The sequence below is a fragment of the Lottia gigantea genome (assembly GCF_000327385.1).
Source record: "Lottia gigantea unplaced genomic scaffold LOTGIsca_3, whole genome shotgun sequence".
Classification (NCBI taxonomy): domain Eukaryota; kingdom Metazoa; phylum Mollusca; class Gastropoda; family Lottiidae; genus Lottia; species Lottia gigantea.
The window spans coordinates 3,849,165-3,872,108 of NW_008708986.1; the positions used below are offsets into that span (position 1 = coordinate 3,849,165).

General features: G+C 35.7%; 2 protein-coding genes across 2 annotated transcripts; both read right to left on the reverse strand.

Annotated features, from left to right (window-relative positions):
* Positions 1–18,738: 18,738 nt before the first annotated feature.
* Positions 18,739–18,978, reverse strand: LOTGIDRAFT_104799 (hypothetical protein; the record flags this gene model as incomplete). The annotated part of the gene is made up of 1 exon (XM_009057271.1): positions 18,739–18,978. A coding segment is annotated over one exon (240 nt), but the record flags the coding sequence as incomplete, so codon positions are not given.
* A 3,115-nt stretch (positions 18,979–22,093) lies between these two features.
* LOTGIDRAFT_153372 (hypothetical protein) lies at positions 22,094–22,477 on the reverse strand (the record flags this gene model as incomplete). The annotated part of the gene is made up of 1 exon (XM_009057272.1): positions 22,094–22,477. The coding sequence occupies one exon, from the start codon at positions 22,475–22,477 to the stop codon at positions 22,094–22,096; it is 384 nt and encodes a 127-aa protein (XP_009055520.1).
* Between the last annotated feature and the right edge of the window lie 467 nt (positions 22,478–22,944).

Below are 22,944 nucleotides of genomic sequence, written 5' to 3' on the forward strand. Positions count from 1 at the left end.
TCTCTATTTTCTTTTCCCAGTTAAAGAATTAAAATTTTCTTTTGTGGTTTTCTTTTGACCGGTTTTTGTCATCATATCATGAGGGTACTATCTTTATATATATATTATTTTATAGTCATTGCTAGTTTCTAATGTCAATAATAATTGACATAAGTTGAAATACAATTGTTATCTAGTACATTTTCTAGTCGTAGTCCGTTGTGCCAGGGATATAAAACAAGATCGTCCAAAAATTTCAATATATCAATTCATAAACAAAAGCAGTCTCCGACAAAAACTTGCGCGCACGCACGCACGCAAGCCGTATCAAAAATTTTTGCAGGCACTGTTCAGACACTACCCTAAAAAAATCCATTCCCAGTGGCCGCGTGATCAGAAAAAGTGTGTGTATTAAATTGGGACTTTCGATCGATTTTAATTAGATAACTTCCGTTTGAAAATTATTATTCCGAATGTTTTATTAGCTATTAGCTTTGTACGTAACCACTACAGTAAGTGGTAAGCTAATAGCTAATGATATACGAACGGAAGTTAGGTCTAATTTTAATTTTGTAGTTAGACACTTAATAACTAAACAATACTTGAAAGGGTTTCTGTAATGATACAAATATTACTTGTTAATAAAGATATGCAAATAAACTGACAGCTTATGCTAGACTGCCGTAGTTGATAATGTAGGACGCTGAGTGAAGTTATGGCACCAATTATCCACGCAAGATATCCAGTCCAGAACTTCGTGGAATTTATCACACAAGCAAAGTGATTTATGTAACTTATAGAGAGCCATTAAGGGATGGGGCCGAAACAGTTCACTGAATGCAAACCTTACTACAATACTACATAATAAACAGTGAAACAAGTTCAACTTTAATGGAAACAATACAGTAGCTTACAAACACGTTGACCGTCTTCATTAGCCCACAAGGTGCAGAAGAGTAAGACGTAAAACTCCATTCATTTCATTTCATTTACAAACACGTTGAACATCCATCATCCAAATTAACTTTTCGGCTTATTACAAACAAGATATTCGAGAAAGCTGGTTTCTTGTGGTGTCTAAGCAACCATAATAATATACACTAAATAAGTATGAGTTGCAGCCTTCGTCTTAATTGAAATTAGGAAACTTATAAAACTTTTTCCAACATGCGTTCGGGCATAAAACCATCTCCGCTGTTTAACGCGGTTATCCAGACTCAACTTACTATAGGAACTGACTTTAACAATTATGCTTGATTAACTTATTAAAAAATATAACGAGCACATATTATGACATTGAAATTTGTTTTTACAGAGGAAAATCTTCACTGAATTTCAGTAAAATTTATTAATTATCAGCTCAAAGTAATTTTCAGGGTATCGGTACTATTTTAGAGCATATATTCGAATTAACTTTGAAATAATCGGCAAAGTTCGAAGAACCAACAAAGTTGCAAAGAAAGTCAATCTGACTAAGCCTAAAATCTGTCATATCTAAACCGATATTTGTGGGAATCTGTTATAGACCTCATCACAATTATAATTTCCTGGAAAATTTTGAAAAACTCTTGTTACTGTAATGTTATGCTAATATTCATTTGAGAGAATCGATACAAGTGAAATTATGATCAAATTGAAATAATACAAATTAATTGTTATCATGTGTGAACTCATTTAGACCAAGTTCAAGAGTTCAATATGCTGATAAAAAACTATTAAAAAAGTAAATTTAATGGTTGTAACATATTGGATAGAATTAATTCCTTTTGATCGTGGTCATTCAATATTTTATATATATGATTGACCACCAAGATAATTCAACACTTGTTTCATTAAAAATACTAATTGGTTTTCTCAAATGAGTATAAATGAGTGGAATAATAGAGTTCCACGGTTCCAGTATTTTCCATCGTACATCTCGTATGTGTATTTAACTAACTAGTTAAATAGATTGAATAAAATAGTTGTTAATTATAAAGTCTTAATATATACCGGAGCTGGGACGCTAGATTACAACTAAGAGAGGATTGTGAAATTATGTTATTTGGAGACTTTAACATATGTTTTAAAGATCAGGCATGGCCACTGTTTAAATCTTATAATGAGCTTTTGAAATGTTTAACGTTAGTCAAATTATTAGAGAGCAAACTAGAATTACAGAATCTACAGATCTAATTGATCATATTCTATGTAATGATACTGAAAAAATATACCAGTCAGGGGTTTCAAATATTGGTTTTAGCGACCATTTTGTAGTATTTTGTAGTAGAAAATTATCAAAGCCTATTTACAATTAGCCCAAATATGTCATAGTTAGATCGATGAAATCATATAACAAAGATGAATATATAACTCAGCTGACTGAAGCTAAATGGGAAAAGTCCTTCAAAGACACACTGCATGTCTAGAATATTCATAAAATTTCTTTTACATCTGCGGCATTGAAGCATTCCTATTTAGTTTCAGACAGCTGAGTTATAAATTCATCTTTGTTACATGATTTCATAGATCTAACTTTGACTTTGTCTCTAGCTCTGGTAGTTTTGTAAGTAATGAGCGAGCATTAAGATGAATAAAATATATGCCCTTCTGGAAACATCCAAAAACTTCATCTGGGTATAACATGTCTGCTTTTGGAGCTGCAATAGTGTTCAGCCTGCCAACATCCTTAAAAAAAGAGTCTGAAAAATTTGGTAGTTGACATTTCGAACAGTATCATTCATATCTACTTTGAGATAGAATGTTATATGATTTAACAGAACTATTCACGCACGTAAAAAAACGTAAACGTCACATCAGTACAGGAATCAACCAGAATGGTGGAACAATCAGTGTGAACAGTTTAAACGTAAAAAGTATCGTCTATCAGATATATTTCAGGCCGCAAACAGCGAAATTGATCTCGCGATCTACAAGAAAGCAGAGTGTAAATTTAGGAGGGTTTGTTCCAAAGAGTACTTATCAAGAGAAGACAAACACTGTGCTGATAAACAATGGAATCGCTGTTGAATGATAACAGGTTCTAAACTAGCCAAAAGTTGAGGGATGTGTTTCTGGTTTTAATGAACTTTTAGACTCAGAAATAACTGCGGAGGAGATAGTCAAACAACTCAACAACTTGAAATCCCTTGGCACTGATGCCATCGTGAACGAAATTAACAAAATGTGCATTACACATAATTATACGCCCTCATGAAATGGGGGGCGTATATTGCCGTTACCTCTTTCCGTCCGTCCGTCCACAATTGCTTGTAAAAACTCTACAAGGCACAATTCTTGACTGATATCGACGAAACTTGGTATGGTTGTTTGGTAATCACCCAAGAATGAACCCTATTGAAAATCAGAAGAATCGAAAAATATTTACTATGAGTTATTGCCCTTGTTCTTGAAACGCTCGTAAACACTCTAGAAGGTGCAATTCATGACGGATTTTGATGAAACTTGGTATGAGTGTTCGTTATCGCCCAAGGATAAACCCTATCGAAAAACAGAGAAATTTAGTATGAGTTATTGCTCTTGTTCTTGAAAACGCGTTCAATTTTAGCTTGTAAACACTCTAGAAGGCACAATTCATGATGTATTTTGACGAAACTTGGTGTGAGTGTTTGTCATCACCAAAGGATAGACCCTATCGAAAATCAGAAAAATTGAAAAATATTTAGTATTAGTTATTGCCCTTGTTCTTGAAAACGCGTTCAATTTTTAGTTCGTAAACCCTCTAGAAGGCACAATTCATGACGGATTTTGACGAAACTTGGCATGAGTGTTGGTTATCACCCATGGATAAACCGTATTGAAAAATTGAAAAATATGTAGTACGAGTTATTGCCCTTGTTCTTGAAAACGCGTTCAAATTTTAGCTTGTAAACACTCTAGAAGGGACAATTCTTCACGGATTTTAACGAAATTTGGCTTGAGTGCTAGTTATCACCCAAGGATGAACCCTATTGAAAATCAGAAGAATCTAAAAATATTGAGTATGAGTTATTGCCCTTATTCTTGAAAACGCGTTCAATTTTTAGCTTGTAAACACTCTAGAAGGCACAATTCTTGACGGATTTTAACGAAATTTGGCTTGAGTGTTTCTTATCACCCATGGATAAAGCCTATTAAAAATGATAAAAATCTAAAAAATATTTAGTATGAGTTATTGCCCTTGATCATGAAAACTCGTTCAATTTGTAGCTCATAAAATCTCTAGAAGGCATGATTCTTGCCAAATTTGGACAAAACTTGGTTTTATTAGTCATTACCGCGCTGAAGATTGAATATTTATCTTCTAGAGTTTTCACGAGCTAAAGATTGAACACGTTTTCAAGAACTAGGGCAATAACTCATACTCAATATTATTCAGTATCGCCCTAAAGAGTTCAAAAGAAGTGTATGACAAAAGGTTGAATATTTCATACTGGTGATTGTTACTGTACTGCTAAATATTTTTGTTCAAAATCAAAGCTGCCAGTGGGCGTATATTACCTTGCCTGGCAAGCTATCTTTTTACCCTACCTATTGGCACTTTTTATACGCCCACATGGAAATGTGGACGTATAATGCCGTCGCCCCTGTCCGTCGGTCCGTCCGTCCGTTCACATTTCTTGTAGGCACGATAGAGGCTACAGTTTTTATCCGATCTTGATGAAACCTGGTATGCTTGTATATATTGATGAGATCTCGGTCAAGTATGAAATAGGTATAATTCGGGAGAACGGTTTCGGAGTTATTGCCCTCGATAGAGGCTAGATATCAGATCTTGATGAAACTTGGTATGTAAGTATATTCATTGATAAGATCTCAGTTAAGTTCGACTTGGGTAATGGCCCTTGACTTAGGAAAAAGATAGCTTGTCAGGTGTCAGTTATGCTGAGTTTTTCCACAAATATTTCTTAAATCAATAGCAATAACCCGGAAGCGTTGAATTATCACACTCCTCTAACATTTTCAAAGATATATAATAAGGTATCATCAAATTCACACTAACTAACTAACATAGAACTTTACTGAGATCTCATTAATATATATCTGCATACCAAATTTCAAGATCCAATAAAAACTGTAGCCCCCATCGTGTTCACAAGTCAAATTTGATGCAGTTATACGAAGTCAAGGGCAATAACTCAAAAAACGTTCATCGACAAATCGTCAAATTCGAACTTGACCGCCATCTTATCAATGCTAATGCTCGCGCCAAGTTTCATCAAAACCCATTGACAATTGTAGCTTCTATTGTGTCTATAACAAAATTTTGACACGATTTTACTTAGTCAAGGGCAATAACTCAAAATCTGTTCATCGGAAAATTGTCAAATTTGAACTTGACCGCCATCTTATCAATCCTAATGTTCACACCAAGTTTCATCAAAATCCATTGAAAATTGTGGCTTCAATTGTGCCCACAACAAATTTTTGATCCGATTTTTACTAAGTCAAGGACAATAACTCAAAAAAACGTTCATCGAAAAATCGTCAAATTTGAACTTGACCGCCATCTTATCAATCCCAATGCTCACGCCAAGTTTCATCAAAATCCATTGACAATTGTAGCGTCTATTGTGCCTACAACAAAATTTTGACACGATTTTACTTAGTCAAGGGCAATAACTCAAAAACTGTTCATCGAAAAATTGTCAAATTTGAACTTGGTCGCTATCTTATCAATCCTAATGTTCGCACCAAGTTTCATCAAAATCCATTGAAAATTGTGGCTTCAATTGTGCCCACAACAAATTTTTGATCCGATTTTTACTAAGTCAAGGACAATAACTCAAAAACGGTTCATCGAAAAATTGTCAAATTAGAACTTGACCGCCATCTTATCAATTCCAATGTTCACACCAGGTTTCATCAAAATCCATTGAAAATTGTAGCTTCTATTGTGCCCACATCAATATTTTGACGCGATTTTACTTAGTCAAGGGCAATAACTCAAAAACCGTTCATGGAAAAATCATCAAATTCGAACTTGACCGCCGTCTTATCAATTCATATGCTCACACCATTACAATCAAATGAAAACTGTAGTCTCTATTGTGCCCACAAGAAATGTTGACGGACGATATTCATGTGGGCGTATAAAGAGCATTAAATTCGGCCCCATCCAATCTTGATGAAACTTGGTTTGCATGCATTTATTGGTGAGATCTCGGTCAAGTTAGAAATTGGTAATATTCGGATGAACAGAGTTATTGTGTACATCGATGAGACCTTGTTCATGATTGAATTGGATGATAATATGATCAACTGTTTCAAGTTTTTGCCTTAACTTATACTTATAGATGATTTATTGTTTGAAAATTCATTATCAAACCACCAAAGATTTTATTATAATTTCTGACAGCTGGTAGTGGGCGTATGTTACCTTGCCTGGCAAGCTATCTTTAACGAAATACTATCAAGCGGTCATTTCCCTCTAGACTAGAGCACAGCCGTTATATGTCCAATTTACAAGGCAGGATCATCTCTGGACTCATCGTATCCCGAATACGGGTTTTGATATGGTCTTATTAACACTTATTAAACTAAGCACACTACACTTCGTTTTGTGGACGTGGAAACTGGATTTGAGTTATTTAGATTTAACAGATCTATCAGATGGATAGAACGGAAATGAGGTCGGGAAAACAAAACACAAAATCGACTTGCGGCGCCTCGTTTTATCGTTCATATTATTAAAACATTTCATGCTTCGTTTGTTCACGTTCGCGAACGTTTAATTTGATTGGCTGAGATTTCCTAGAAAGGTTCCATGGCCAATTTTGATTGGACAATCTTTATCGACGAATTTGTAATTTTCCTCACGGCCCCCAGGAAGTACGACGAATGGGGGTGTGATTTGTACACGGTGCATTAGACCCAACGAATTATAGTGGTTTATCCCTGTTATTATGTATTAACAAGATTTTTACAAGAATTTTAAATTCCCTACTTATAAAGTGGTGCAATGCAAACAATACTTACAAAGAGGCAAAAGATGAAAACTATTGACCAGGTTTTCACATTACAATCCCTGATACAAATCTTAGTATCTTACTAATTCGAAAGGTCGCTTTTATTGTATTTTTGTCGATTTCAATACGTTTTTTGATGGAATACAACATCACCTTTTGCGATATGTATTGCTAAAAGATAACATAAATGGGGAATTTATTTAATGTCATAAAATCTATGTATAGCCAATTACAATCTTGTATACAGACAAACAGGTCACTGATTATTTTGCATTCTCAAAAGGAACGAGACAAGGATGTATTCTTAGTCCATTGCTATTCAAATTATATCTTAATGAATTTATTGAATCTTTAAATACTAATCAATAATTAAATCACAGTATCACGTAATTTGATTGGATAACCGCTGTCACGTGCATTCGGTTTATATCTGTGTAAACAGAATGTAAATATAAGCTTTAACCTTGGAGTAATGTCTGACTGGAGGAACATCGCCTATAGAAAACTATAACGTGCGTCAATCAGGTAGGTAGGTAGATGGCAAGTTAACGTTCGCTTCCAGCGGATGCTGATATCGCAAACTAGGTAGTTGTTGGTAGTCGTAGTATTTGGTAGTTGGATTGGATCAAATTGGATGATTCTGTGTTGTTGTTTGGTTGTTGATTCTTCGTTAGATCTGGTCGGGTCGAATGACATGGTGGTGAAACTCGGCCCTAGATGGTGTGGCGTGAGTTACTCGGTCTCCTTCATTCTTCCAAACTCGTTCTGATCATGGTATTTTTTGTTAATTGGTAGTCGTTGGTTTGGTTTGGTTTGGTTAGATTATCTGTTACCTGTTGGAAAACTAGAAGATCTGAAAAATAAGAAAAAAAGGAAGTGAGAAAAGAGGGAGGAAAAGGGGGGGGGGGGAATATGTTTTCTGTTTCTTGTTAAATTAATTGGATATAGTTAAAAAGTGTTAAGAAACTTTGAGTATAAAAACTTAGCCTATCTGTTCAAGACAGATTTGGTTATAAAGTGGAAGACTAGTTCCATTATCGTATACCAGTGATCCGTGGGTGGAGCCAAACCATTCTGTATGGTGAGTGGTATGCCGTTGGTTTCCAGGTACTCTAGTAGTGGCTTACGAGCGGGTTTCAGTTCTTGTGGCAACGTGGCCGCAGCGACATTTAAAGGCATTGAACTGATGGTTAGTAGTACGTTGTTGGTCCGGAGTCTGGTTGCCACTTTGCAGATGGCTACAGATGGATGGTTTGGTTTGGTTTGGTATCTTGCGGTGTCGAGGTTCCGTAACATGTCGGCCCATTTTTGGTTGATCCTAGAAGATACGATACTGCAGAATTCCGAATAGGTATCCTCCAGACTCAGACTTTCCTTGGCACGTCTCATTGCCAGTCTTCTGGTCGTTGTTGGTTTGGTAGTTGTGGATCATTCTTCTTATTTCGGAAATAACTTCTGACCTGCAATTAGAATAGGTGAGAAAAATAGATTGCTTAGCGAGTCGGATAGTCGCGGCATGCTCCGTGTGATTGACGGTAAACCATGCAACCACGTCCCTGATGGCAAGAAGTTGTGCTGTGAACACTGAACAGTGCGGGGGGATCCTTTTACTGATGCGGATGCCTTTTGCTGGGATGCACAAACCGTAACCTGTTGCGGTACTACTCTTGGAACCATCAGTGTAGATCTTCAAATGGTCGGCGTACAATCAATGAGATCAAGAGCGCGAGCTCTTGCTCCCACTGGGTTCTCGTTGGTACTCTGGATCAGCTGGGTGTTGACTGTCGGGTTGGTAACCTTCCAAAACGGGGTAGCCGATAGGCGGCGTTCAAGGATCGTTACTTGATTGAGCTGATGCTTTCTCAATAGATCAGTGACCGCTTGCCCGTAAGAAATACTCCGATTCTTCTGGTTATTTCCGACACGAGTAAATCTTCTGATGCTGGAATACGTTGGACAGCTTTCGGACAAATACTGAAGTTTCCCCCAGAATTTGAGAGATAGTTCCTCCCTCCAAAGAGAGAGGGGTTTCTCTCCAACCTCCTGAAGTAGCGCCTCATTCTTCGTACCTACGGCTGCCCTGGTGGCAATACGTATAGCTTTCATGTGTAGAACGTCGAGTTTCTTCAGTTGAGTATCACTTGCTTTACCATAGGCAATACAACCATAATCAATAACTGAACGAACCAGTGACCTGTACATCATCATTAGAGTTTCTCTGTTTGCTCCCCATGTGGTACCTGAATCATAACGCATGACATTTAAGAATTTTTGTTGACCGGTTACAGATATAGTCAATGTGCGTACTCCAAGTCAGACACTTGTCTAAGTGTACTCTCAGGAACCTCACTGAATTCTCATGCTTAATCTTCACACCATTCAGTCTAAGGTCAATACTGTCGTGATCTTTCTTTCTGCTACAGAACAAACCGACGGTTTTAGCTTCCGAAATAATGAAGCCCCAGTCGTTTGCCCATTTAGCAACTTGTTTCAGAGCAGTTTGCATACGCCATTTCACTTTATTGAGGTCAGTGTGACCTGTCCATATCGAACTGTCATCTGCATATAGAGCCGTGCTAACCGAAAGCTCTATATGCTTTACATAATCCAGGACAAGATCGTTGATCATAATGCTGAAGAGGGTCGGGCAAATAACAGAGTCTTGCGGGGTGCCATTCTCCAACGAGTCCTTCTCGCTGAGAGAATTGGCGACATTCACTTGTATCTGGCGATCCCTTAAGAAGTCTTGGATCCACCTGAAAATGCGACTCCGAATGCCAAGTTTATTAAGTTTAAAAAGCAAACCATCAACCCAGACTAAGTCAACGGCCTTGGATAGATCCAGGAATACTGCGCTGAAGTAGTTCTTCTTTCCGAGTTGGGCGGCCATGTCCTGTTGAAGTCGAACGATTTGATCCATTGTTGATCGTTTCTCTCTGTAGCCGCTTTGGTTGGGATCGATAGGACCATTACGTAGCCGAGATGCGCAATCGAACGTGCCCTGTATGTTTAAACAACACGCATGCGTCGTTGAAACCAATTTGGCACCTTCCATGAAAAACGGATTTACTTGATTTTTTTTTTTTAATCGATTGAAAACTAAGATTTTTACGATGAGTTGTTGGATTTGATATTTTAGGATGTATGTGCACTCAAACATCAATTAATGTTAGTGCCTGAGATCACCTGAATAAATGATTATCATAATTCGAAAGATGAAAGTTCAATGAAAACGAAACATTTTCAATGAACAGTGCGGACCTTTGAGGACCGAAGTTGTTCGAAGTCAAATGTTAGCTTTTTATGGAGGAAAATTGATTTTTATTCTTGCGAAATGATGCCATAACTATTAAATTAGATCTTGATCTTCCAGACAAATAGCCCCGCATATACAGTAAACTTCCTCGACATCAAAATCATCATCAAAGTTCTCAAAATCTACGGGATCAATCTCGAAATCGCTATCGGTTAGCCCAAGCTGATCTATTTGTTGTGACAACGTCATTTTGTACTAGGCCTAAATCACGTAACACGCTAAAGGAAAGAGCCGATTCGCGTGACGCGTTGATTGACAGTGGCACTAATCGATAGCATTACGAGGCGAGGCGATGTTCCTCCAGTCAGTCATTACTCCAAGCTTTAACGGACTACTTTTATCATTGAGTTTCGTTGACGTGGCCACTACACGGCGTCGATGTCGTCTGCTTCTACGTCAACAGAGCCGCAATCGACACTTCACTGAATGATAACGGCATTTTCCAAATTCCCTCGAATGTGCACACTCCAAATTCGAACAATGTCACGAATTCTGGACTTTCAATAATTGCACTTTCAACGTGGCCGCTCCGTCAACTTTCAAGCAGTGGACAGTGACCTACTTATAGTTGATTGGCTGTTCTCTAGGGCGTCTCTATTGTTAGTAGCAGTTCATTAACGTTATGTTAAAATTTGAGGTATTTATGCACCAATTTATTGCCTTAAATATTGTTGTTAGTTTAGTTGAATATTGAAACACGTATTCGAGTTGATTTAATTATAAGGAATGACATGAACATTTTTTCCGTTTAGCGATGTATAAACAGAAAAAAACCTGTGTGCATCGATAAACTGAAAAAATGTTCAGGTCATTTCGCTACGTGGATTTATACAGTGTACTGTTACGTTAAGAAAGTATAATGTGTGGCACATGAAACGTAACAAAAAAACAATCAAAATAATTATTTATTTAAATTGATGAATTAAAAACAAATTATACAAACAATCTAACTTACAATGTGACATAATCTTGACACAACCACAATTGATACGTAAATTCTTCCAGGAAAGTCGTATCTAAAAGTCCCTCTTCCAGCCTAGGGCATGGGTTTATATACTAACTCAATGGGTTCAAGAATATTCTACAAAATAATAGTTACTTCTGTATCTGTATGGAATCTTCCAGAGGAGACCAGTATGATCTATGTAAATTATTTAATTAATTATTTATGTATTTAAAAAGTATTACATAACTATAGGTGTATACAGTTACAGAAAACAATAATTAAGTGCATACTCATAACAGTACACAGGGTTTTTTTTCTGTTTATACATCGATAAACTGAACAATTTTTCCGGCCATTCCTTACTTGTCAAGGTATTTTTGTCAATAAGGAAATAGATAATATTATATTTTTGTTATATTATGCTGACCATATAGCTTCTATTGCTGACACAGGGGTAGGTTACAGGGTCCAATAAATTGCCATAATAGTTTCGGCAAGGAATAAAATCGTTGCATTTAGACGTGTAGATATTATAAGAGCGAATGAGGGTTGGTATCTGGATGGGAAGGAAGTGGAAACGGTACATCATTATAAACATTTAGGAATTTTTTTTCACACCAACATTATGTTGGACTCTGTCTACTGATACATTGTCACAATAATAGTCAAGGAAAGCTTCTGGTATACTTATTTATTTTGTAAACAAGTTTAATATTAGCATCTATAAGATGGCATATTTCTTTATGACAGAATGATAGTGCCAATGCGGCAATATGGGGGTTGGTTTGAGCGTAATCTTGAACGAAATAGAAAAGTGTCATCTCAGTTTTCAGAAAGCTATATTGCATGTTATTCGATTTCCTCTGATCATTGATTATTCATCATTTGTTATCAAATATTGGTAGCATATAATAGGTCTGGCTGTCACTTTTGTCAGTCAAAATCAAAAGTCACAATATATAATACCCCTCAATAATACATAAAGCAATTGTCAATTGCCTAAGAAGCACAATTATCCAGACACAAATGGAAATGGTGCCCACCCTGTATCAATAGGCTGCTCTCTTGTGGCGTGTGTAACAAACACATACGAACGTTGACCATGAATAGGGGTAATTCCACACAAGTTTAAAAGCATTGAAACAGTTTGCTGACGAACAGTTAAGATGCGATATCGTTTTCCCTGAGTGTTCCCTCTTGTGCAGTTGTAAAAGAATGGATAAGTTCATTGTTTATGTTCCCAGACACAAGACCACATGTTCCGTGCATGAGGCTACAACCTCGAGGGTACAATCTATGGGAACAGACACTAAGTAACAAAAGTGGAATATCCCCGGGCAATAAAAAAAACATTCACTTTTTTTATAAAAGCCCGACAATTTCCATGTGGAAAACTGGCTTGATACATCTAAATATAACCAATACTAATAAAAGAAACTAAGTGTGCGCTGACTGTACACCTCGATAATTTGACGCCGTCGAAAAAATGTAAGGCGTTACGTCAAAAAATCGGTAAACAATTATACCAAAGCATACTCCCACATCTTAATTCTTAAAACAAACAATATGAATTAAGGGCTAACTTTTTGCAGTTAAACGTTAATTTGGTGGCGTTTGCATTAAGTTTGGATTTATAAACCAAAAGGCTAATTGAGCCGGCTCACCCCTAACATATACTAAATATTCTAATTTGCCATTTGATTTCTGTCTCTAGCCTAGAAAACGTTTTATTTTATGAACACCAGTTTGCCCAGAAGAACTATATCTACTGTCGCCACATACAAAATCGCTATCATTGAAATATGGAAGCCGACTGCGGCCATATCTACTCTCGAGTGCTCGTCCACAAGAAAGCGAGGAAACTCGACCTTTTTCCTTTATTTTTCCCTCACTTTCTCGCCTTTTACTTTACCTTCGCTTTCTCGCCTTTTCCCTCACCCTTTTCCTCGCTTCTCGCCCTTTTCCTCGCTTTCTCGCCCTTTTCCTAGCTTTCTCGCCTTTTTCCTCGCTGTTTTCCTCGCTTTCTCGCCTTTTTCCCCGCTTTCTCGTCTTTGTACTCGTCTTTTTTCTCGTCTTTTTTCTCGTATTTCTTGCCCTTTTCCTGGCCTTTTTCCTCGCCCTTTTCCTGGCCTTTTTCCTTGCCTCGAGTAAGCGAGAAAAAAGGCGAGAAAGCGAGGAAAAGGTGAGAAAAAAGGCGAGGAAAAAGGCGAGAAAAAGGGCAAGGAAAAAGGCGAGGAGAAAGGCGAGGAAAAAGGCGAGAAGTCGAGAAAGCGAGGAAAATTGTCCTCGTTTTCTCGCCTTTTTTACCCTCGCTTTTTCGCCTTTTCCCTCGCTTTGTCGTCTCTCGACTTTTCGTAATATTGAAACGACGTGGGTTAGAGATGTTGCGCGACAGGTTCGTTCCAGCTGGCACGTTCGAAATCACAGGAACACTTGGAATAGCAGGCACATTTTCCAAAATATTGTTCTACATTTACCCCTTGCAGAGGATCGTTCACCACTTTAGTTAGGACTGTGTAAGGAAAAGATGTGGTTGAGGATTTGGTATACGCACATAATCCATCTTTAGTCTATCTAAATGGACACCTAATATTTTAACCGGATTCTGGATCTTGAAGTGTAGAATTCTTAATAACACAAGGCCCTCTGTAATTATATTGAAATTTGTTACCAGCACCAGCTGGATCAACGCCCATACACATTTTTTTCGAAAGGGGAAAAACCTAGGGAAGAGTTGACAGTATTGTTGATAGGAAACACTATATAGAAGATAATTTGTCTTGCCACTAACAATTGTTATGAGATATGAAAAGGGTTAATCGTTCAGCTAAAGTTCTGTGTGAACGTTCACATGCCCCTAACCAGTGTTCGGTAAAACTAGGCGTGAACTGTTGAGGTACAACTAATAAGTTACAAACTGCTTTGGTACATTTTGCAATATTCTCACAACCCCATGTCACTAAGTAATGTGTTATAAACACCAAAAGATGTTAACAATTGTACAAGATCATTAGCTCAAGTTAACGAATCACTATTCGCTACAGGTAACATATAAACAAACTTACTAAACATATCTATGGCCGTAAATATATAATATAATATTTTCTGAAGTAGACATGGAAACCGGTCCATATAAATCAATCTACCATACATCAAATCAGCTATGATTCCCGAGTGAGTATAGGCTTTTGTTTAAGTTTCGCTTTTAACAGTGTTCACAGGAGCAAACATAATTCCTATCTTTATAGGTTTCAAAGTCTGAATATTGCAATTCGGCAAAAGTACCAAGAGTATTATCAAAGTGACGTAAAAGATGTTTTTGACTAGCATTACGTGTGTATTTTTCATCCTGAGTGATTGTCGTATCGGTTAATATCTCTGTATCTGATGTGGTTGTGAAATATCTGAATCAAGGATAGTATTAACATCAACTACGCAAGTCATAAGGGAATGAAGTATTTATCACTATTACAATCTAAACTTAAATTAGAAGGAAGATTCTCAACCATAATTATATATTCATCATTATCATTGCAAACTTTTACTATCTTTAACAATATTTTCAGCTGTGTTGCAATCATCTGATATATAAACGAAATAATTATAACTAGCTAAAGATTGTACATTATTTACAGGGGTATATATACGATTTAACTTGACTTTCTTTCTACGCCGAGGGCCATGATCCAAGATTCTGCAGAGCTTTCTTCGTAATGCTTTTGGATGTGGGTATAAAGGTAAATATGATCTTTGCGAAAGGGAAAAGCTGTTTGGCTGTTGAGATCTATTTTTTGATAACCGTAGCTGGTTTAGAATCATCGTGGTAGTTGTCGATGATGGACTGGATGTGATGTATTTGGGCACCAGACTAAGAAGGGATTTCGGTATCTGAAGAGTCTTTGTTATTTGTTTTAAGTTCGACGATCTAATGATTAAGGTGGATTTTACGGCGGAAGATTCCATGATAATAAATCGGCACTATCAGTGTCACGATTTATCACATTAAAAGTAACGAAAACCTCTCTACTATGCCTTTAAAATCCATCGAAAATGGGAAATAAACAAACAAGACATCATCAAAATCTTTCCTCGCTAGAATAAGAATACTATCACTAAGATTATGATCTCTCTTTTGAATGTGACATTCCCATTTCCAGTTGCTTTTCTTGAACGGTGTCAGTGTATCTGTGTATTTTATAAAACCCAAGGAGTTGACCTTCAGTAACTACCAGAAAGTCCGCAAATATTTGAATATTTTAGACAGGAGGAAACAAAATTAGGACACTTAGTTTCCGTTGCTCTTTTAAGACTCCATTTACATTATCTGTGTTGTTTCTGTATTTGTATGACAAATACATGTATTATTATTTAGAACTTCTAGAACGACACGAAATCGCACAATCCCTTCAACTATATCTCAAACTAAAAAAAATTCACATTCTAATTCTATACAATTTGATATTATCCTTTCTATACATGGTGCATTTTTATTTTATTTTTTAACTTTCAAACCGGGATAATTCTGAACACACGTGGAATTGAAGGCTGAAATTTTGAGCTGTGAATACTATTTTTGATTAGCTTGGCTTAATATGTCCGCTTTTGTGACTGAGTGAAGATTGGTCAAACGGGTGGTGAACTTGTTCCTTTAAAGGAAGGATTTCAACGAGAGTTTTAGGACAAGTTATAAGAGGTTGAATTTCGCGATGGAACGTGAAAAGAGATCTCATTTGAATTAATTGAATTAATGGAGTCAAAATTCATTCTAGACCGAGAGAGGCAATCCCATCTGTTGTTTAATGTTAAAGTGATACTACGTCTTAGAATACACTCGCCCTGTGGCTAATATTTGTGTTTAATAGTGACCATTGGTTAAATAAGTATGCATCCCACACTTAATCAATTTTGAAAAATCGACAATAAAACTATAATCATAATTTTAAAAAAAAATGAGCAAGCCATGAATCCGTTCAGTTTGAGAAAAAAAGAGTCTGGGTAATCAACGCTAAAACAGGAAACAATCATCCTCCGGTGTATACAAACAAACTTTGCCAATGATTAATATTCGTTGAAAATTGTGTCAGTGGTGGAGTATTCATTCTAAATTATATGAATTGCGTTTTCGCGGAGTCGATTCCGTTTTCAAAATATGACAATGTCGAGGTCAATTCAAGAGTAGAGGTCAAGGACGCGGGAAACCCACTTGAGAGTTACTTCCCTTGAAAATTACACCGGATTTCCACGATTTGAAAATCGCTTAATGGATGTATTAAGCGTTTTATAATATTAATTACTTGATATCGGATTATAGAGGATTTTGATGTATAGTTAGGACACCAGGTAAGTCCACTGATGGATATATTCTGTTATTGGCAAAATTTGAGCAAAATTAAAATTTTATGTTCATCCTAAGACGTAGTATCTCTTTAAAGAATTAACATACAATCTGCTTTTAGAAATGACGTTTATAGCCAGATAGTCATACAAAAATGTCCTGATCTATACATTTCCACTTGGACATAACTTCGTGCGTTAGCGAGCAAGCGTCAATAAAAAACTGAGCCACCGCGGCTCCTCTTTCCCTCATTCAGTAACGCCATTGCTTGTAGATCTATGTATCGGAGGGGTTGCAGGTTGAATGAATGGGGAAAATGATGTCCTTTTGTTCTACATTCTGGCCACGTTTACCTTACCTTGTGGTAAACGATCGATCTAAAAGCCGATCGATATTCGCACAACGCCGTTGTACAAGGGAATGTTTTTCAGAAACTTGTTATTAAGGGGAAGTAATAAACAAATAATATAAATATACTAAAGACAACGCTTATTTTAGTGTACCTATGCAGTTATTAAGTAATTCCTTTATATAATTTGAGTGTTATGAGAGTGACAAATTTGGTACTCCAAAACTAATTCGATTTGTTTGCCCTAATATGGTTTCGACATCAATTAACCCGACTTAAACCTAACTGTGCTATTGTAACTATTCATTCTACATTGTAAGTATACTCAAGAACGCTATAAAACGGTTTAAAGATGTGCTCCCTTATTTTCATTTATGCGAATGATGGACATTGGAAGAGGTAATGGAATTCTTCGCCTATTTGTTCTGATTTACACAGTGTACACGTCCGTTGTTCTCTGGGTATACATGCATATATGCCAGTTTCAATAGGCAGTTTGTTATTCCTACAACGGGAACGTGTAAATGTTAAACGATAGCTTTTTGATGGGTGCTCAAGAAAATCTTCAAACTTAAAATCGGTTTTAAATATTCGGTATGATACACATTTTTGTGAGGTATAATTGTTGAAGACCATTTCTGCACAAATTGGTCTTTGAGACGAGAGGTAACCATACTCTGTAAACATTTGCTATTAACAGTACTACCGTTTGTGTCCCATACAAAGGAGAGTTCCACTTCATCCAAGATACTTTTGACTGCATGTAGCCAGTTATTTGATGGACATAATTTTATCATATATGAACATAATGTAGTTAAGCTTATCTGGGTTTCCTGAGATCATTTTGTGCCAGTAACTTATAATGCTGCATTTTATCATGATTTCAAGTGGCCCATGCCTAATTCACCATAGATCATTACACTGGGCGTACTGCTTTTGACACCAAGTATATATTTCCAAAATCTTAATTGCTAGCGTTCGATGGGGGGCGCACGATCTCCTCATACTCCACAGTCATACAGTAGTATTGGAACAATCAGTGTGTTGAAAAGAGGAGCTGAGTGTCAATGTCAAGGTGCAGAGTTTTACTACGAAACCAAAATACCAAACATAACCTTACTGGCTTTGTGATAAAGACGACTTGTGGCTTTTTTAAATGAGCCATTATAATTAAACAATACACCTTGATATAAATACTCATTTACAACTTCTATTGTTTGATTATCGAAATATATATGAGGCAGCTTGCGAATCTTTCCTCTGGAAAATACAACAACTTTTGTTTTTGAGACATTAAATGTCAGTTGCCAGATATTGCAGTAGGCATTTTGTAGGCCTTGTTCAGACTCGGCCAAGATAATTGTATCGTCTGCACACAATGATGAAAACAATTTCAGAAGGTTATCAAGTTCGACATCATCTTGCTCATGCTTGCCAATTCTGTCAGATAACTAAGACCATCGTAGTGGCCAGACGTTCGTTAAGATCTCGCAGATAAATTACAAACAGAAGAGGGGAGATACTTTCTCCCTGTCCGACCCCTACCAAACAGTCAAAGGTATATAACAGATAATTATTTACCCATACTTTTGACTTAGCATTACGATACAAATTAAAAATCAGGTTAAACAGTTTACCTGTGATATTTCATCCTAACATCTTATCCCAGAGGCTGATTTTTGGGATTTTGTCGAATGCTGTGGAGTAGTCAACAAATATTGCATAAATTCGTTTCTTTCGACTATAGATCAATAAGGCACTTTAAAGTATAAATGTGATCAATACAGGAGAACCCTTTACGAAAACCAGGTTTTTCTGCACCTATGAGATCATACTCTTCTCCGAAACTAGATAGTTCTTGATTTATTAGGGCTGTAATACCTCGTTAATGGCATCAGATTTGTCACCTTTCTTGTAAATAGGTGTAATATTACCTAATTGCCAATCAGTAGGAATTACTCCTGACTCTAGAATAAGGTTGAACAAATTCACATACAATAACAACATTTTTGATACTGAAAATATCATGAACTTTTTGATGATATCATCCGAATCATGAGTCTTGTAAGTCTTTAGTTTATTGATGCCTGCTTTTACTTCTTGTAATGTGAATCTAAAATCAAGTCTTTCGTTTATGTCAGTAATCCTCCCACTTTCCAAGATTTCATTTCTATTGTTTCTGAAATCGCTTCTTCAGCGTTCAGGTTCTTAAAATAATTGTAAAATTCAGAGAAACTTGGCATGACCGTGTCATTATTTGACTACTTATTTCCATTAACATTTTCCAGTATCTTTTGGTGTCTGTTCTTTTTAATGATTTTAAATCAACATTGAACTGTCTGTAATATTGAGCATATGAATTCCTTAGTTGACGTTTGTTCGAGTTATGCTAGCTTCTTCCAGCATATTTTGATCTCATCTAACTTACACAGTCTAAAATTATTTTTTACTTTAAAGATTACCGCACATTTCCTTTCACATCCGTCGTCGAACCAGGTTTTGTGGCTAGTTTCGCGTCTTTGGTTTTGCTTTTGACCTACTTTGATTGTTTTTCTGATACCTGATATAGCTACACTCTCTTGTAGGATGTTTCCGATACTTAGAACTAATTGATTCATCCTATGTTGATCTGTGGTATTCAGGTCTTCATGCTGCAATACAATTTCCACAGATCCTATATCGGAAGATGACAAATTCGCTATAAAATCACCGCTTAACTCCAGGTAATTTTTGTGTATTGTTGTTTTCTCGGATTTTGCTTTGGAGTTGTTAGTATATCCTTGGGATGGTTTTGTTCTGACAGTTAACAAAACCGTACTATGTTTATCAGATATAAGATCATCGAATTCAGAGATATATAAATTTTCTATAACCTCTAGGAGCTTCTCTGACCCAATTATATGGTCTACAACAGATTTTTCATCACAAGTGATTTTCCCCAAGTTGTGCATCCGATCCACACCTTCCATTCAGAATGTACATACCAAGGTTGGTACACAATTGTAATTAAATCTTGACTTGTACGAATTAATGATAGATAATTTAAGCTGAGATAATGATCGGTGTCATGGTTGTTATTAATAACAATGTGAGGGTATTCAGGTGGATCTATGTGAGTATTATTGTCTTGGTGTTGTGGTGTTCCTGAGGTCGCGCCAATTAATGCGTGAATTCAGATCTCTCAGTAAACAGAATTAAGTTGATTCATCACTCAATTTTAAGTATTGGTGTTCAATATCATCAAACATTTCGATTTTGCAATAGGGGTATTGTAAGGGGGGATGGATACTGAGCAACACAGTAGGGTAAAATTATACTAAACCAAATCATAAAGTCACTGTCAATGTCGTACATCTTTACGTGTTTCATCCATTCCGTTTTATTCAGTACACCAACGCCACCGCAATTCTTTCTGGTATTGACAAATACATTTTAGCTAGGTATATTAATTGGGTTATATTTTCCTAGTTTTATTTCTGTAAGGCAGATAATTTCGAATTCAGATAAAAAGTTTTCGAAGTCTTTTGGTAATTGCTTCGATTTCAGACCACAAACATTTAAGGTACATAATCCAAAGGTGTTTGGTTGCTATTCACTGTTTTGTCTTTGTGTAATCGGGGTTCTGTTCTCCAGAATACGACCCTGTGAATTCATTTTAAGATTTTCAGTATTTGGTAGATAACGCAGGCCTAGTAACAATCTTGTGTCCGATTCGAAAAGTCTTTCTGTATAAGATTTTGAACGCGATAATATACATCAGAGTATTTACGATATAAGTTTTTGACTTGTTACGTAGTACAGTGATTTTTTGTTCAATATTTTCAAAACTGATTTTAACGATGCCGGGTTTAGAGTCAGATTTGGATTTTAGGCGAGTGGCAGAGGTCAGTCTTACACATTCAGGAACCTCTTCACCCAGTTCACGTATAAGATCGTAAGCTCTTAGTAATATGTCTTCATCTAATTCTGGTTTCAATCCAAAAGCAATTACCGTATCGTCATCGTTAAAACTATTACCACTATGGGGTAGCTTGTTACATACCATTTTACCCGAGATGGTCTGTCCTAAATATGTTTGAAAAAGACATCTCCGATCGATACGTTATGCCACATTATTGCATATCATCTTATATATTATGACTACTACTAGTAATTGAATGATATATCCGCTGCAACATGGTTAGAGCCAAATATTATAAATATATGAGCATAGATATCGCTTTTCAACTTTTTATACATCACTTTTGTTGTGGAAACAAAGTAATAAAATTGATAGATCAGAAAATGACGTCATTGGGACCATTATCAATAATCGCATTTAGTGACTCAAGGCAGGATCACCTACACATCGAGTAGAATTTTGGCTGATTAAGACCATTTGACACTATGTCGATCAAAAAGCTCAAACTAAACTGCCCCCCTTGATGGACTTCGACCAGGAGCCCAAAAAGATCAAAGGGTGACCTCACATCTGTATTTTAATTCATAAGAAACACAAATTAATCATACAGTTTGCTTAATTTGACACTAAAAAATAAGGAAACCTATCTTTAAGCCCGTCCGTCTTGAAATCACAGACAAAACTATGTCTATTTTTATTTAGAAATGTTACAACTGAAATAGTTCAATAAAAGTAAATAGATGGATTTGAGCTTATTTCAAATACATGTATTTAGTAACACTTTATATAGTTTTTTTTTTTTTTTTTTTTTGCATTAATAAGCAGTAACATCCTTCTATCGCTTTATTACATTTTTTATATTAGTGAGCTGTAACATGTTTATATTTCATTACATTGATGAGCAGTAACATCTGTAGTAACATCTTTAAATTATTTTATTACATTGATGAGCAGTAACATCTTTATATCCTTTCATTACACATTCGGGCCTACCCGGAAGCACTGGCACAGGCATCAGAAATTTCTTATCTTAAGGAGCACCTAATCGCCTAGAATTAGAGATGAGAAGTACATCTTTAAATGTTTTTTTTTTACCTTTAGGAGCAGTAACATCTTCATATTGTTTTTTTACATTGATGAGCACTAACATTTTTATATCTTTTTTTTACATTGATGAGCAGTAATATCTTTATATCGTCTTTACATTGATGAGCAGTTACATCTTTAGTAATATCTTTATATCGATTTATTATATTGATGAGCAGTAACACCTTCATATCGTCTTTACATTGATGAGCAGTTACATCTTTAGTAATATCTTTATATCGATTTATTATATTGATGAGCATCTTTATATCGTTTTTCACATTGATAAGCAGTTAAATCTTTAGTAATATCTTTATATCGTTTAATTATATGAATGAGCAGTAACATCTTTATATTGTTTTTACATTGATCTTTATACTGTTTTTTACATTGATGAGCACTAACATTTTTATATCTTTTTTTTACATTGATGAGCAGTAATATCTTTATATCGTCTTTACATTGATGAGCAGTTACATCTTTAGTAATATCTTTATATCGATTTATTATATTGATGAGCAGTAACATCTTTATATCGTCTTTACATTGATGAGCAGTTACATCTTTAGTAATATCTTTATATCGATTTATTATATTGATGAGCAGTAACACCTTCATATCGTCTTTACATTGATGAGCAGTTACATCTTTAGTAATATCTTTATATCGATTTATTATATTGATGAGCAGTAATATCTTTAGTAACATCTTTATATCGTTTTATTATTTTGATGAGCAGTAACACCTTCATATTATCTTTACATTGATGAGCAGTTACATCTTTAGTAATATCTTTATATCGATTTATTATATTGATGAGCAGTAATATCTTTAGTAACATCTTTATATCGTTTTATTATATTGATGAGCAGCAACACCTTCATATCGTTTTTACATTGATGAGCAGTTACATCTTTAGTAATATCTTTATATCGTTTTATTATATTGATGAGCAGTAACACCTTCATATTATCTTTACATTGATGAGCAGTTACATCTTTAGTAATATCTTTATATCGTTTTATTATATTGATGAGCAGTAACACCTTCATATTGTTTTTACATTGATGAGCAGTTACATCTTT